The 13487-nt window shown below is 39.4% G+C and overlaps 3 protein-coding genes across 3 annotated transcripts; all 3 read left to right on the top strand.

Annotated features, from left to right (window-relative positions):
- The first annotated feature begins 2837 nt into the window (after nt 1-2837).
- LOC123306982 (vicilin-like seed storage protein At2g18540) lies at nt 2838-3611 on the top strand. The gene has a single exon (XM_044889183.1). The coding sequence runs from the start codon at nt 2838-2840 to the stop codon at nt 3609-3611; it is 774 nt and encodes a 257-aa protein (XP_044745118.1).
- Nucleotides 3612-3613: 2 nt separating this feature from the next.
- Nucleotides 3614-6694, top strand: LOC123306981. The gene has a single exon (XM_044889181.1). It carries the CDS (start codon nt 3614-3616, stop codon nt 6692-6694), a length of 3081 nt encoding a protein of 1026 aa, XP_044745116.1.
- Nucleotides 6695-11139: 4445 nt separating this feature from the next.
- LOC123306980 (piggyBac transposable element-derived protein 4) lies at nt 11140-13209 on the top strand. The gene has a single exon (XM_044889180.1). The coding sequence runs from the start codon at nt 11140-11142 to the stop codon at nt 12898-12900; it is 1761 nt and encodes a 586-aa protein (XP_044745115.1). The 3' UTR covers nt 12901-13209.
- Nucleotides 13210-13487: the final 278 nt, after the last annotated feature.

The following is a 13487-nucleotide window of genomic DNA, read 5'->3' as shown; positions in this document are numbered from 1 at the left end:
CTCTTTATCCTATTTCCTTTCTCCGTGTTGGAAGTGAGTTTCTGGCTGGCGTGAAAACACATCAGAAACAGAAACGCGGTAGCCTGTTACATGTTCAGAATTGGTTGTGACATTTTCCAACGTTTGCAGGTTAATGTTATTCTTGATGTTGTAGAACTCCGTGCATAGGTGCTACATAGGTCAACTACCGTGTCTTACTCATGCTGATCATAGATATTCAAATGAGGGAGAGATTGACAAGTCAGATAGTCTCTGAACGAGGCTTCTTGGTTAAGAGCTGAACGTGGTGGTTTTTCGTTTTTTCGAATTTTGTACTGAAAGTCATCCATTATGGGATTTATTTCATTAATCGAATACTGTGCATTATTGCCAATCCAAGCTCATTTGCATTCCGAAGAAATATATGATAATTTTTTCCCGAAGGAGGATTATTTGAGAATATTCTGCTTAAGTGCACGTGAAAGACTTGAAATTTCTGTCGATCTGTTTATCGCCTTCTTGATTTTGGTGTGATCACAAAATTCCGTTAGAGGAGGAAGTTTTTTTGTCTGGCCCCGAAGAACTGGGTATTCAGTGGGACGCTGTAGATCAGTATCCGATTTTCAAAGAACAGCCAACTTGAAGTCGAGGATTTGAGGTTTAAGTGGCCCTTTATATTTGTTGAGTAATAGCAAGTAACCGATTTCAAGAGACAGCCAACTTGCAATCGGGAAAACGAGGTGAAAATAGAAGGAGAGGCTGCTACGAGGAGTTCGACCAAGGTTGAGGATCATAGGAAGAATATCGAGATTGTCACACAAGTTCTGACCGTTGGATTTATCTAACTTGTGAGAATTGGTATTAGTGAATTTCTATCGATACCTCATTTCAGGCGAATAATACAGTGAAAAATATTGGAAATCTCTGATTTATGAGAAGTGCCACTAATTAATTTTTATCGATACCTCATTTCAATCAAATATTACAATGAAAATTATCATTATTGTTAGAGATTGCAATTCGTCATTTGTTGACATATTGCTCGTATAGAGCGACAGTTCGTTTCCTTGTGAGGTGCTTATTGAACGGTTTAAAAATTTAGTTCCGCACACATTATTACGGAACTGCTCGCCTGCGCCTGAGCTCAAGCGACGCGTCGGTTGGGTTTGCTCTCACCTTTTCCTCCTTTTCTTATATATTGTAACGATACTTGATTGTTTCAAATAAAAATCAAGCCTCGTTTTAAATGTCCGTTTCCCTGAATTTTCCAGTTGAAGCAATGCAACACCGTCTGATTTCTGTTTTACTATAGTTGTTCCGTTTCATTTCAGAAATATTTTTCAGAATCCTGAATTCAAATTCCATATAATTGAAACATCCATCAGTAATCCGCCGTAGCAAAGAAAAAATGTCTTCGTGCATTCGGCGTTGTTTTGCCGTCACAAAAACACACCGAATTCAGCATAAAACAACGTGGATTGCTGATAACGATAGTTTCTTCTACCGATAAAGAGATAACCGCCACCGAGAATATTTCTGCTGAGGAGAATATTCGAGAACACCGAATTCTTGGATGCAATTTTGATCACATGACCGTCCACATGTTGGAGAGTTGATGAATAGGGCCGCACCACCAGACGCAGTGGTTCATTCATTCTTTATTCGGTCATTCATGATTCGGTATTCTTCAGTCATTCTTAGTACTTTTCTTGCTTTATTATTCACTGTTCGGCGCTTAATTCATTATTCTTCGGCAGTAGTTAGTAGATTCCTGATTCCGCATTGATTAGTTCATATTTGATTCGATTCGTCTCCGGTTAATTTGATATTCTTCCTATTAGAGTTTTTATTTTCTTTTCTTTTTCTGTTCTCTAAGTGGTGGTGTGACCGTACCGGAAGAAAGTGTGAGTCTTTTCTTGATACCGCATACTTCGTGATTCAAAGTTGCATTCTTTTATTTGTTTAATTGTGTTAATCCTTGTTGTTAATCCCCCTGTTTAACGCAGACTTCTGTCGCCTGGTTCTCTGGTGAACCAAGACCAATCGACAGAAGTCTCGAAGTCGTTCCACTGGTAATGCTTGGCGTGTGCACCCAAGGTTGCCACTGAAAGACCAATGACCACAGTAACCTATCCCGTTATACCCCTGTTGTGTTCCGTTTAGATCTCCCGTTTACCGCGGACTTCTGTCGCCTGCCTATCTGGTGACGGAAACCAATCGGCAGAGGTCTCGAAGTTTTTCTGCTGGGAATGCTTGGCGTGTACACCCAAGGTTGCCACGGAGATACCACGATAAACTACCCCGTTATCCTGTAAATTGTTGCATTGTGTTTCGCCTGCATCAACCCCGTCCCGTTTATTGAATAGTTTCAATTCTGATTGGCCTGTACACTGAAAATCACTGAAAGTGCTTAAACCCATTGCTAAATTAACCGATTACAGAGACATGGATCTTTCTTAGACATCCGGTTACTGTAAATTTTGTATAAACCCCGTACATCGTCGATGCTGCTTCGGTATAGTCGAGCGTGTTACGATAGTCTGGGAAAGTGTGAATAAGATAAGATAAATTGAAAATAAGAGCGTGAGGTAGAGGTTTTTTCAAAGTTCAATTGGTGGGTGATTGAATTTTTAGGTGAGTCTGTCCGTTTCACAAAAATTGAGAAAAAGGAAATAAAACACTCAAGAAAAAAGGTTAATAACAACAAACCCGATATAGTAAAGGAAAGCTGTAACTGACGAGCCAGCGGTAGAGGCGGGTCAACACCTGAATTAAGTAGGGGGCTGACGCAACCGCTCTGCTGACGCACGGCGGTTATACGCGTAAATCGACGAGGATACGGCAACAGGTGATCCTTAATGAGTCTAGCGGATAAGAAACGCAATAGGAGTGACGAGTTCGAAGAGATAGAAGAGGAGTCTATTGGAAGGAATAAAAAAGTACTGAGATCACCAAACCTGAAACTAAGAAAGGGTGGGGAAGAAATGGATTCCGGAAACCTAGAACATATGTTCAAGATGATGATGGAACAAATGATGGTGGAAATGAGGAAAAATACAGAAGAACTAAAGATAGAGATCAAGAATATGCGGGAAGAAATGCAGAAAAGAGAGAAAAAATGGAATGAGGAAAAGAAAATGTTAGAGAAAAGAATTGAAGTTCTGGAAGATAAGGCTGAAAGAGAGGAAAAAAGAAGGAGGAGAAACAATATTGTAGTCAAGAATGTTGCAATTGAGGTTGGAAAAGAGAAGGAGGAAATTCAAACGTACATAGAAAATGAACTGAAGACAAAAGTTGAAATTAAAAGAGCATACAGAATAAATCAAGGTACAAATATTGAAATGTTTGTCGCTGAAGTAGGTAGTTGGGAGCAAAAACAACAGGTAATGAAGAAGAAACATAATTTGAAAGGAAAGAAAACAATTATAGAAAACGACCTTACCCCAAAGGAGAGACAAATCCAGAAGCAGATCCTAGAAATAGGAAAAGTGGAGAGAGACAAAGAAAGAAATGTGAAAATAGGATATCAGAAAATAACGATAGATGGAATACTATATGTCTGGGATGAGAAGGAACAAGGAGTAAAGGAACAAAATGTAACTCGGAAGAGAGGAAATTTAGCAAAAAACTAATTATGATTAGTGGCCACAGAAGTACTGAAAAGAGGACGACTAAGCAGGAAAATGGAAATGAATATGGAAACACACAGAGAAAAGAGATGACTAGGGGAAAGAAAGTGGGAAATATGGAGGATAATATTCTGGTTGGAACGAAGATTAAATGGAGAGAGTGGAAATTGGCCACCTGGAATGTTAGAGGAATAAGGGGAAAAGAATTGGATTTAATAGGGGAGTTTGAGAGGTATAACATTGATGTTCTGGGTATAACAGAGACAAAAAAGAAGGGGAAAGGAGAACAATTGATGGAAAATGGGCACATTATGGTATACGGTGGAGTGGAATATGAAAAACACGGTGCAGCGGGAGTGGGATGTCTGATAAATAAGAGATGGAGTCAATTTGTGGACCATTGGGAGGTGTACTCTGAAAGGATTCTCTTACTGCGTCTAAAAAAGAGTACGAACCGAATTATATCTATATTGGTAGTATATGGGCCGAACGAGGATGCAAGAGCGGAAGAAAAAGATAAATTCTGGGAAGAATTGAATATGGCAAAGGAGAACTGTAAGGGAAAAATTATAATATGCGGAGATATCAACGGTAGAGTTGGTATTTCACAGGATAATAATGGAGTTGTGGGCAAATATGGTGAAGATAAGAAGACAAATAATGGAAATAGACTTATTGAATACTGCAGAATGAACGATTTAATAGTGACAAATACTTTCTATGAACATAAGGATATTCATAAGTACACAAGACAGGGACCAAAAACAGAAGATAGATCAATTATAGATTACATAGTCGTGGAGAGGGATAGTAGGAGAGAGGTGAATGATGTGAGAGTATACAGGGGAGCTGAATTAGGAACCGATCACTACATGTTGGTTGCGAAAATGGTAGAGGAGGATGAGGGAGGGAAGGTCGAAAAACAAAATGAAAGATGTTATGAACGGATTAAATATTATAAGCTAAGAGAACGTGTGAATGCAGAGAAGTACAGAACAAAATTAGAAGAAGAACTTCCAAGGGTAGATGTAGTCAACTGTAACTGGAGGCTGGAAGATTTGTGGGTCGACTTCAGGATAAAAGTATTGGCAACAGCTAAGGAGGTTTGTGGAAGTGTAAGAGTCAAAGGAAAAAGGAAATATACTTCTTGGTGGAGTGAGGACATTAAAAAAGAGATAAAATGCAAGAAGAACAGATGGAAAGAATACTTAAGAGAAAGAACTGAGGACAGTTATATGAGGTACAAGGAGAAAAGAAAAATAGTTAAAGAAATGATCAAGAGTAACAAGGAAAAGAACTGGACTGAGTTTGGGGATAAAATGGAAAAATATGCTAATGAGAACAAAAAATTGTTCTATAGAATGTTAAAAAATACGAGAAAGAAAAAGGGATTAGAACAAATAACCATAAGAAACAAACAAAAGGAATTACTGACAAGTGAGAAGGAAATCATGGGAAGATGGAGAGAGTATTTTATAGAACTCTTGGAGGGAAACGATGGATATGTCATGCCGGAGGAAGCTGTCGGAAAGGATGCTCGAACAAACACCGATGAAGACCATATAAGTATAGAGGAAATAAACGAAGCGCTAAATAAGTTGAAAAGTGGAAAATCAGCTGGATATGATCTGATAGCACCAGAGATGATGAAAAATATGGGGAATATCGGTAGAGAAATTTTCAGAGTGATCTGTCAGAAAGCGTGGAACGAGAAAGAAATACCGGAGGACTGGAGGAGGGCTTTGATTGTTCCTATCTATAAGAGCGGAGATAAAAAAGAATGTAGTAATTACAGAGGGATAACATTAATGAATACTGCGTTGAAGGTGTATGAATCGATACTCGAACAGCGACTGAGAGCACATGAAGAGAAATCCCTAGACGAGGCACAAAGCGGGTTCATTAAAGGAAGAAGTACTCAAGATCATATATTCACAATTAAGCAGATAATTGAGAAAATAAGGAAAAACAAAAGGACTGCCTATTTTGTGTTTATAGATTTGGTCAAGGCTTTCGATAAGGTCAGAAGAAAGAAGCTGTGGGGAATACTAAAGAAGCGTGGTGTTGACTCGGGAATGTTGCAGTCGATCCAGAGTATTTACAAGAGAAATGTTAACTTTGTCATAAGGCAAAACATGAGATCAGCAGAATTTGAAACAAGGGATGGACTGAGGCAGGGGGGAACACTCAGCCCTCTGCTGTTTATAATATTCTTGGATGAGATTATAAAAGAATGCAAGGAAAATATGTCTAAATTGTTTGTAGGACACTGGAGGATGGAGAGGATAGAGATATCAGAATGTGCGTTTGCAGATGATGTGGTGCTGATGTCGGGAAGTAAGAGGGGAATACAGAAAAATGTGGATATCTGGTATGAAACATTGAAGAAGTATGGTATGGAAATCAATAGAAAGAAGACAAAAATACTAAGAGTTTCAGAGGAGGAGGATGAAGTGAGGGTGGAAATAGAGGGAGAGGTGATACAGCAGGTGGAACAGTTCATCTACTTGGGGGTCAGTATTGATAGGAGGGGAAATCAGGAAGGAGAGTTGAATGATAGAATAGAAAAGACCAGCAAACTTTACCACGCCATGAATAAGAACTTCATCAGGAAGAGAGAAATAGCCGAGAAAACTAAGATGATGGTGTACAAGACAGTTATTAGACCAGTGCTAACATATGGATGCGAAACCTGGACAACAACCCTGAGAGAGAAGAGTCGATTGCAGGCTATGGAGATGAAAATTTTGAGAGGAATAAAGGGGGTGACCAGGAGAGACAGGTGGAGGAATGAAGAAGTCAGAAGTCAGTTGAGGGTGGAATCACTGAATGATTATATCGGGGAGAGACAGTTGGGTTGGTGGGGACATTTACAACGGATGGGAACAAATAGACAAGTAAGACGCATTTGGGAGGCAAAAGTGGAGACGAAACCTAGAAGAGGAAGACCACATCTAACATGGATGGATAGCGTTAAAAAAGAGGTGAACCGGAGAAGAAAAAGTGTGGAAGAGGCCAAAGTGCTAACAGTAGATAGAAAACAATGGAAGGATTTTATTAAGAGTGTTTATTCAATCAATAATTGAAAAATTTAATTACATATACCGATTGTGAAATTGTAATGCAAGGATAACCCATACACCGCAAGGTAATTTGGGATAATGATTATATATATATATATATTAATTCATTAATTTCACTGTGTTGAGTGTGAAATTCTGATCACCTTGACAAGTTAATTATTGCATTTCTGTTTTCCTTATTTTTGAACTTGGTCATCAGCTGTATATATTTCTTGACTCGGAAATAACTGTATGGTTCATTGTAATTTAGATTGTTGTAATAAATTCGGTTTTGAAGTATGTACTTGTTATCGCTACCACCTTAGATAACCCCGAACTCTGTCTCCGACTAGAAGGTACCTGGGTGGGTTTGCTATTCCTCCCTATTGAAAGAATAGCTGACGCTCGAGATTAAACCCTTTTGCGAACTAAACCCGTTACAAAATTGAAACCTGAAAACAGGAAACAGAGAAAACCGTTTCAAGAAGAGAAGTGGACCACGAGGAACGATGAAGATCGGAGAATTTACTACCCACCTGCAAGTCTCATGCCGGATCTGATAGTCCCAACGTCGGTACACCCGGGTCGGAATCTATTGAGCCCCCACGTCGAGTTGTCGGAGGCTCTCCACCTGTTGCAGCTTCCGAGAATCCTGGTCAACCTACAAAACCATGATGAAATTCAAACATCCGCCAAAAACAATTCAAGTTGGATTCTCATCGGGAAAATGGAGCATAGCACGTTTCCGACCAGCGATAGATTTCCGCATAGAGAAAGAAGATTTTCCACCGTTATAAGTTTACACCCTGTACCGGTTTCAAATACCATCAATAAATACGGTACGAATTGAATTTGCAGGTTACGTTGATGTGGGGCGATCGGCCTACTGTCATTTACCGCTACCGGTCAAGTGGGGTTAGATCTTGACGTTTTAGTTTAGTTTTCCGTGCTCACAGAATTTTGAAGGTTAGACAGCGTTAGATGAGTTTTCTGTGTAATTAGCCATTTTGTAAGTTCGGAGGTATCCATCAGGAATTTCTGGAGTTTTCGATAATTAAAATCGTCCATTTGTGGGATTAATCTTCGGATATCTGTGTGATCTCCTGCTGAACTGGTTTAATTGGATTCTATATTGGCGTATCTCCTTAAGGAGGATTGATCGAGAACTTTCTTCGCTGTGGCACGTGAAGTTTTTCTTCATAAAGGTATGTTCGTCGTACGTCGTTCTGCAAATTCATCATTGTGTGTTATTTTCTCTCCATTACCAGCTATTGCCGTGAAATTCGTTGACTTAGAAGAATTAGTTGAGAGCATCCTACGTTGATTGTGATAGAACCGAGGTTCTGGTCGTCTAATTGCATATTCGAGCTTGGAAATATTTGGTGGATTCACGTTAGATTTTAATAGTTCCCATCGAAGAACTGGGTATGTATAAAACCATCTTTTGTGATACAATATGTTGTCATTCATTCTTCCTTATATGGTGAGGATTAAGTTCTTACGTTCTTTCGTATCGACAGGGTTCTATTATAGGAAGGAAGTCCTTGAAATCCTAGTATAGGGAGGAAGTCCTTGAAATCCTAGTGTAGGGAGACATATCCTAGTTTAAGGAGGAAGTCCTTGAAATCATCGTGTAGGGGGGAAGTCCTATAAATCCTAGTATAGTCACAGTCCAAGTCGAGCCTTCTAGAACTACTCGTGAAATCCAGTCCAAGTGGAGCCGTTACAACAGAAACCTTGTAGAATTTCATAACGAAGAGGCCATCTCCCCCATTCAGGCGCGGAGAGAGAGAACTCTCAGGACACGCAAGTGTATTATAGAAGTTGCATATCGTATTATATTGTTACTTTCCTTAAAGATAACGGTTTATATTGTAAAACCTTAACGTATTGCTATTATTATCATACTCTATTGCTTGTGGGATGAGATATAGATTAATTTAGTTAGAGTACGTCATTCTGGTGACGTTAATATTATGTGCAGTTAAATTGAACGTATGTTAGTGCTGTTCGTACATTTGGGAATTCTGAAGAACTTCGCGCTGCGCCTGAGCTCAAGCGACGCGATTTCGGTTAATTATATAAAGGCCACCCTTTTGAAGTATTACAATTATTATTAGACACCACACACCCCCCTTGGCGTTCAATACAACTATAGCCATACAAGTAGGCCCGTGTATTTTCTTTGCTGCCTGAATAAATCGTTCTTCAGTACAACTGGTTTGGTTGATTTGGGGTTGTTGCTGTTCCTAAGGGTGGGTGGGGAAAGAAATCTACCTGGCGCCCTACTTCTCTTATGTAGGTTCCTAACATTGAACCCACCCCATCTTCACTGAGTGAGCCGTGGATACCCTCGCTTGGCAGCTCGGGTATTTCTTGCGTTTTGGTGTGACGAAAGCTCACAACCCACACCATGTACCGGCGTACCATCCTTGAACGAAATGCCGGAGACACCGGCGCCAAGGCAGCTGACGTTTCTGCGTCCATAGAGGGGAATAGGAACTTCATCGACGAGGTTATTTCACTTATAAATCCGATTCCGAGCCCATAGGCGGCGCGAGAGTTAGGTCATCATTTCTTGAGGTAGATAGTGTCGTGAAATTAAACTCACTATTTCATCGTAAGTTAATTTCTTCCGAGGTTGGAGGGGTGTAAAGAATCCCAGTTTTCTGAGAAAATTGGAGTTCATTTTAGTGCATTCCTTTTTTTTCACCATTCCGCCTTTGAAAATATTTAATTCTCAAATATTCAGTGCATTCATTCCGATAGGCAGAGTAAATGTAAAAAACCGTTTATCTTTGTTTAATATTGTTTTTCCTGCATGCTGTTGAAGATTTCGACGTTTTTCTGACGTTGATATGCGATAAACCGGAGCTGACGACGTTTTTCATTCTTGTCGCATTCTGGAATTTTCAGATTTTTAGCGTGTGGGGGGATGTGCCTATAAAAGCAGATTTTCCCCCGCGACGGTCACTTCAACTTTTGACTTTTGATTCTCAGTCTCTTTAGTTAGTTTACGCTCCGTACTTTTCTGCGATTCGACTTCGATTGCGTGCCCGACAAACCGTTCAACAAATTTGTAGAATAAATTTTGTATGACGAAGTTAGTGCCATTCGAAATTGATTTTTAGTTTTCGTTTGATTTTCGCGAGTGCCTGAAATAAAGGAGGTAGGTCCCCGTCTTTACCGTTCAGTTTCTTAATTAGACCTACACTGGTTACTTCTTTGACACTGCTGTACTGTATCGCTTTCTGTTATATTTTATCGTTCTTTACCCTGTTTCGCGAGTCTGACTTTTCCCTTTGTTATCAGTCATGGCGCGTAAGCCTTTGGGGTACTGAAGGGAAAGTCCCGCGATGGCGACTTTGAGTCTCTTGAATCTCTTTTACGCTCTTTTGTCTTCTTACTCTCTTAGCTCTTTTCTCTGGGATTCGTCTCTGATTCTATTCACGACGAGCCGTTCAACGAATTTAGAATAAATTTTGTATTATTAAGGTAGTACTCTTAGAAATTAATTTTTATTTTTCGTTTTCCGCGAGTGCCTTGAATGAAGGAGGTAGGTCCCCGTCTATACCGTTCAGTTTCTTTATTAGACCTACACCGGTTACTTCTTTGACACTGCTGTACTGTTTCGCTTCTGGTATCTTTGCCGTATTCTGCCCTGTTTCGCGAGTCTGACTTTTCCCTTCGGTATCAGTCATGGTGCGTAAGCCCTTGGGATAGTGAAGAGGAAGTCCCGTCAACCCCCCTGTTCGCGTTCCCGCGTCACAAGTGTTGAAATAGAAAACTCTTCTTTTTTATCAGTCATGGTGCGTAAGCCCTTGGGGTAGATAATAAGAGATACCGCTTGTCGTCAGTGAAATCCCGTAGTTGCGCTCAAAATAGACCTTTTCTTCGATATCAGTCATGGAGCGTAGCCCATGGGGTAGCGAATGAAAGTCTCGAGTAGATGCGCCCTGGTTGTGTTCCTTTCATTTCTGGAGAAATACAATTAATTACATCCCGATACTGTATAGCGAGTCATTTCACTTCGCAAGGTCATCCTTAACACATTGACGGACAACGACGTCTATAGACGTCGAGGTCACTGTGCATGATGTGACGGCACAGTTTTTAGACGTCTATAGCCGTCTTCCTATAAACTCGTCTAACATCCACATGGCGTTCCTGGACGTTGAAAAAGTGTGATATTATGAAAAAGCGTCACATCGTTCACACATTTTCAATTTTTTGAACTCGAAAGATAACGATCTCAATCGAATCATTCGCTTCGACATACCGAGTATTCAGCCGCGACACAGCTATTCCGCTTGTTCCGTATTTGTTCAAATGTTGGAGTGTTACGCTCGAAAATTACTATATAAAAATAAATAAAATACGTTTTTTCCGCTGACTTATCGTGAGGTGACACTATCATTTATTTCCCTTCACAATACAACTATAATTTTTAAAGTTTTATTCCTAGAATAATGGATCCTCGTAAAGAGGAGGAATTGTTGCGGTGGTTTGAGGAAATTGAAGATGAAGAATTGGCTTTGATTGAGTCCGAAATAGAATCAGAGCCTGAACCATCCAGCGATGATAGTGATTTGGATTATGTGCCCTCAGATGAATCTGCAATTGAGTCGGAGGGTGGCCAAGTGAATTATACAGAAAACGACGAATGTGTGGAATGCCATGAGACAAATTCAGTTGAAAACGAATCTGTAACTGAAAATAATGAGGATGAAGGCATGTGGTGCGAAGAAGCTTCGGAAATACCCAATTTTAATTTTGATGTGTCTCAATGTGGTATCAAAATTGACCAAATGGAGAATATGTCTCCTATAGATATCTTCGAGAAAATTTGGAATGATGATGTAATGAATTTGTTGATTTCCAGCACCAACAATTATGGTGCGAAACTTGTGGTTACAAATCGTCCGAAAACTAGGAATAGTAGGTCCCTGAAATTTCTTCCGGTCACGAAAAGAGAAATGAAGAGGTTTATTGGACTTTGTCTTCTACAAGGAATGGTAAAAATACCTGCTATAAGGAAGTTGTTCACCTACGACCCATTATATTATCATCCGATTTTCCTACATATTTTGAGCGGACGACGGTTTGAACAGATACTCAGATGTTTCAACGCAGTTCCGGAGGTATTTGATACACAGGATCGCCTTCATAAAGTTCGAAGTATAATGGATTTGGTAATACAAAATAGCAACTCTGTGTATTCACCATGTGAAAAACTTTCTCTAGACGAATCAATGTTGCTATTCAGAGGGCGTCTAGTATTTCGTCAGTACATAAAAAATAAAAAATCAAAGTATGGAATCAAGTTCTATGAACTGACAACCCATGAGGGTTTCATTCTGAATTTGGAAATCTACCAGGGTCGTGATGGCGCTGATCCATTGCCAGGAAACATACCGAAAACAGAACAACTTGTTTTACGGTTACTCGGACCTTTCCTGAACAAAGGACATCATGTATTTATGGATAATTTTTATAATAGCGTTTCATTATCCTCGGAATTGCTCAAGCTTAGAACTCACTCTACCGGAACACTTAGAGCTAATAGACGCGGTAATCCTGCAACTATCGTCAGGAAAAAACTCAAGAAAGGGGAACATATTTGGAGTAAAAAACAGAACACTAGTGTATATGTAAGCAAATGGAAGGATAAGCGAGATGTCCTTGCAATAACTACGGCAGTTCATCCCGAGATGGTTACCGTTGGGAATAGGTATGGTATAGAAAAAAATAAACCTCGTGAAATACACGAATATAACCAACATATGTCTGGAATCGATAGAAGCGATCAAATGCTGAGTTATTATAGTTGCCCTCGTAAGACAATCCGTTGGCACAAGAAAGTATTATTTCGGTTATTGGATATATCGGTATGGAACTCATTCCTTCTTTATAGAAAAGGATTACAGAAGAAAATTAAAATGGTCGAATTCAGAGAAGCTTTAATTCTATCCCTTATAGAAATTGATATAAATGAAACAGGCAGAATTTTCACAAAGCAACGTGCTTCGACTTCTAACTTGCCTGCTGGTGAACAACATTTTCCTGCAGAAATTCCTGTAACAGAGCATTCCAGGAGGAAACATGCTTTTCTCAAATGCAGACAATGTACCAAAGAAGGTAGAAGGAGAGAAACTAGATATAGGTGTGAGCATTGTGAAGACAATCCACCTTTATGTCCGGCACCATGTTTCAAATTGTGGCATTGCTAATTTCGTACAATAATTGTATATATATATGTTGAACTTTAAGTTTCTTACCAAATCTAATAAAGATAAATTCTTCTTTTTTTGTTGAAAAAATGAGAACGTCTTTGGACGTCTATGTCATAAAAAATGGAGAAAAATGTTCATGTTGTGACAATGACGTCTATAGCCGTCTGTTGTTTTTTTTGCATATTCATATCCTCTAAATCACTACTAATATTTTGATATATATTACTCCAATTTTGAACCATATTCAATCAATATACATGCGCGTCATATCACAAGCAAGTGCCAAATAGGTACTGTCCGTCAATGTGTTAATGTCCATTTCGTCTGTTCTGGTTGGCGCATTTTATTGAGCAACCTTTGATTTGTTTCACTGTGCCCGGTATAAACTTTACAAAGTGCTCGTGATCGGATAGAATTTCCCGAATATATGTTTGCTGATCGATTCGCTCATATTTCATACCTACACATATCTCCGTTGTACATATAATCAGTTTCCGAAGGTGTGAGTAAACTGGTACATAATTTGATTTTGACTACATCGTTATCGCTACCACCCTAGATAACAGCGAACTCTGTCTCCGACT

This window comes from Coccinella septempunctata, chromosome 2 (genome assembly GCF_907165205.1).
Source record: "Coccinella septempunctata chromosome 2, icCocSept1.1, whole genome shotgun sequence".
NCBI classification, from domain to species: Eukaryota; Metazoa; Arthropoda; class Insecta; order Coleoptera; family Coccinellidae; genus Coccinella; species Coccinella septempunctata.
Note: the sequence above shows the minus strand (reverse complement) of the source record. Positions and strands in the feature narration are given on the sequence as shown.

What these genes read in the sequence shown, in the direction of transcription:
- LOC123306982 (XM_044889183.1), top strand. Translation starts at nt 2,838, where the DNA reads ATGAGTCTAGCGGATAAGAAACGCAATAGGAGTGACGAGTTCGAAGAG.
- LOC123306981 (XM_044889181.1), top strand. Translation starts at nt 3,614, where the DNA reads ATGATTAGTGGCCACAGAAGTACTGAAAAGAGGACGACTAAGCAGGAA.
- LOC123306980 (XM_044889180.1), top strand. Translation starts at nt 11,140, where the DNA reads ATGGATCCTCGTAAAGAGGAGGAATTGTTGCGGTGGTTTGAGGAAATT.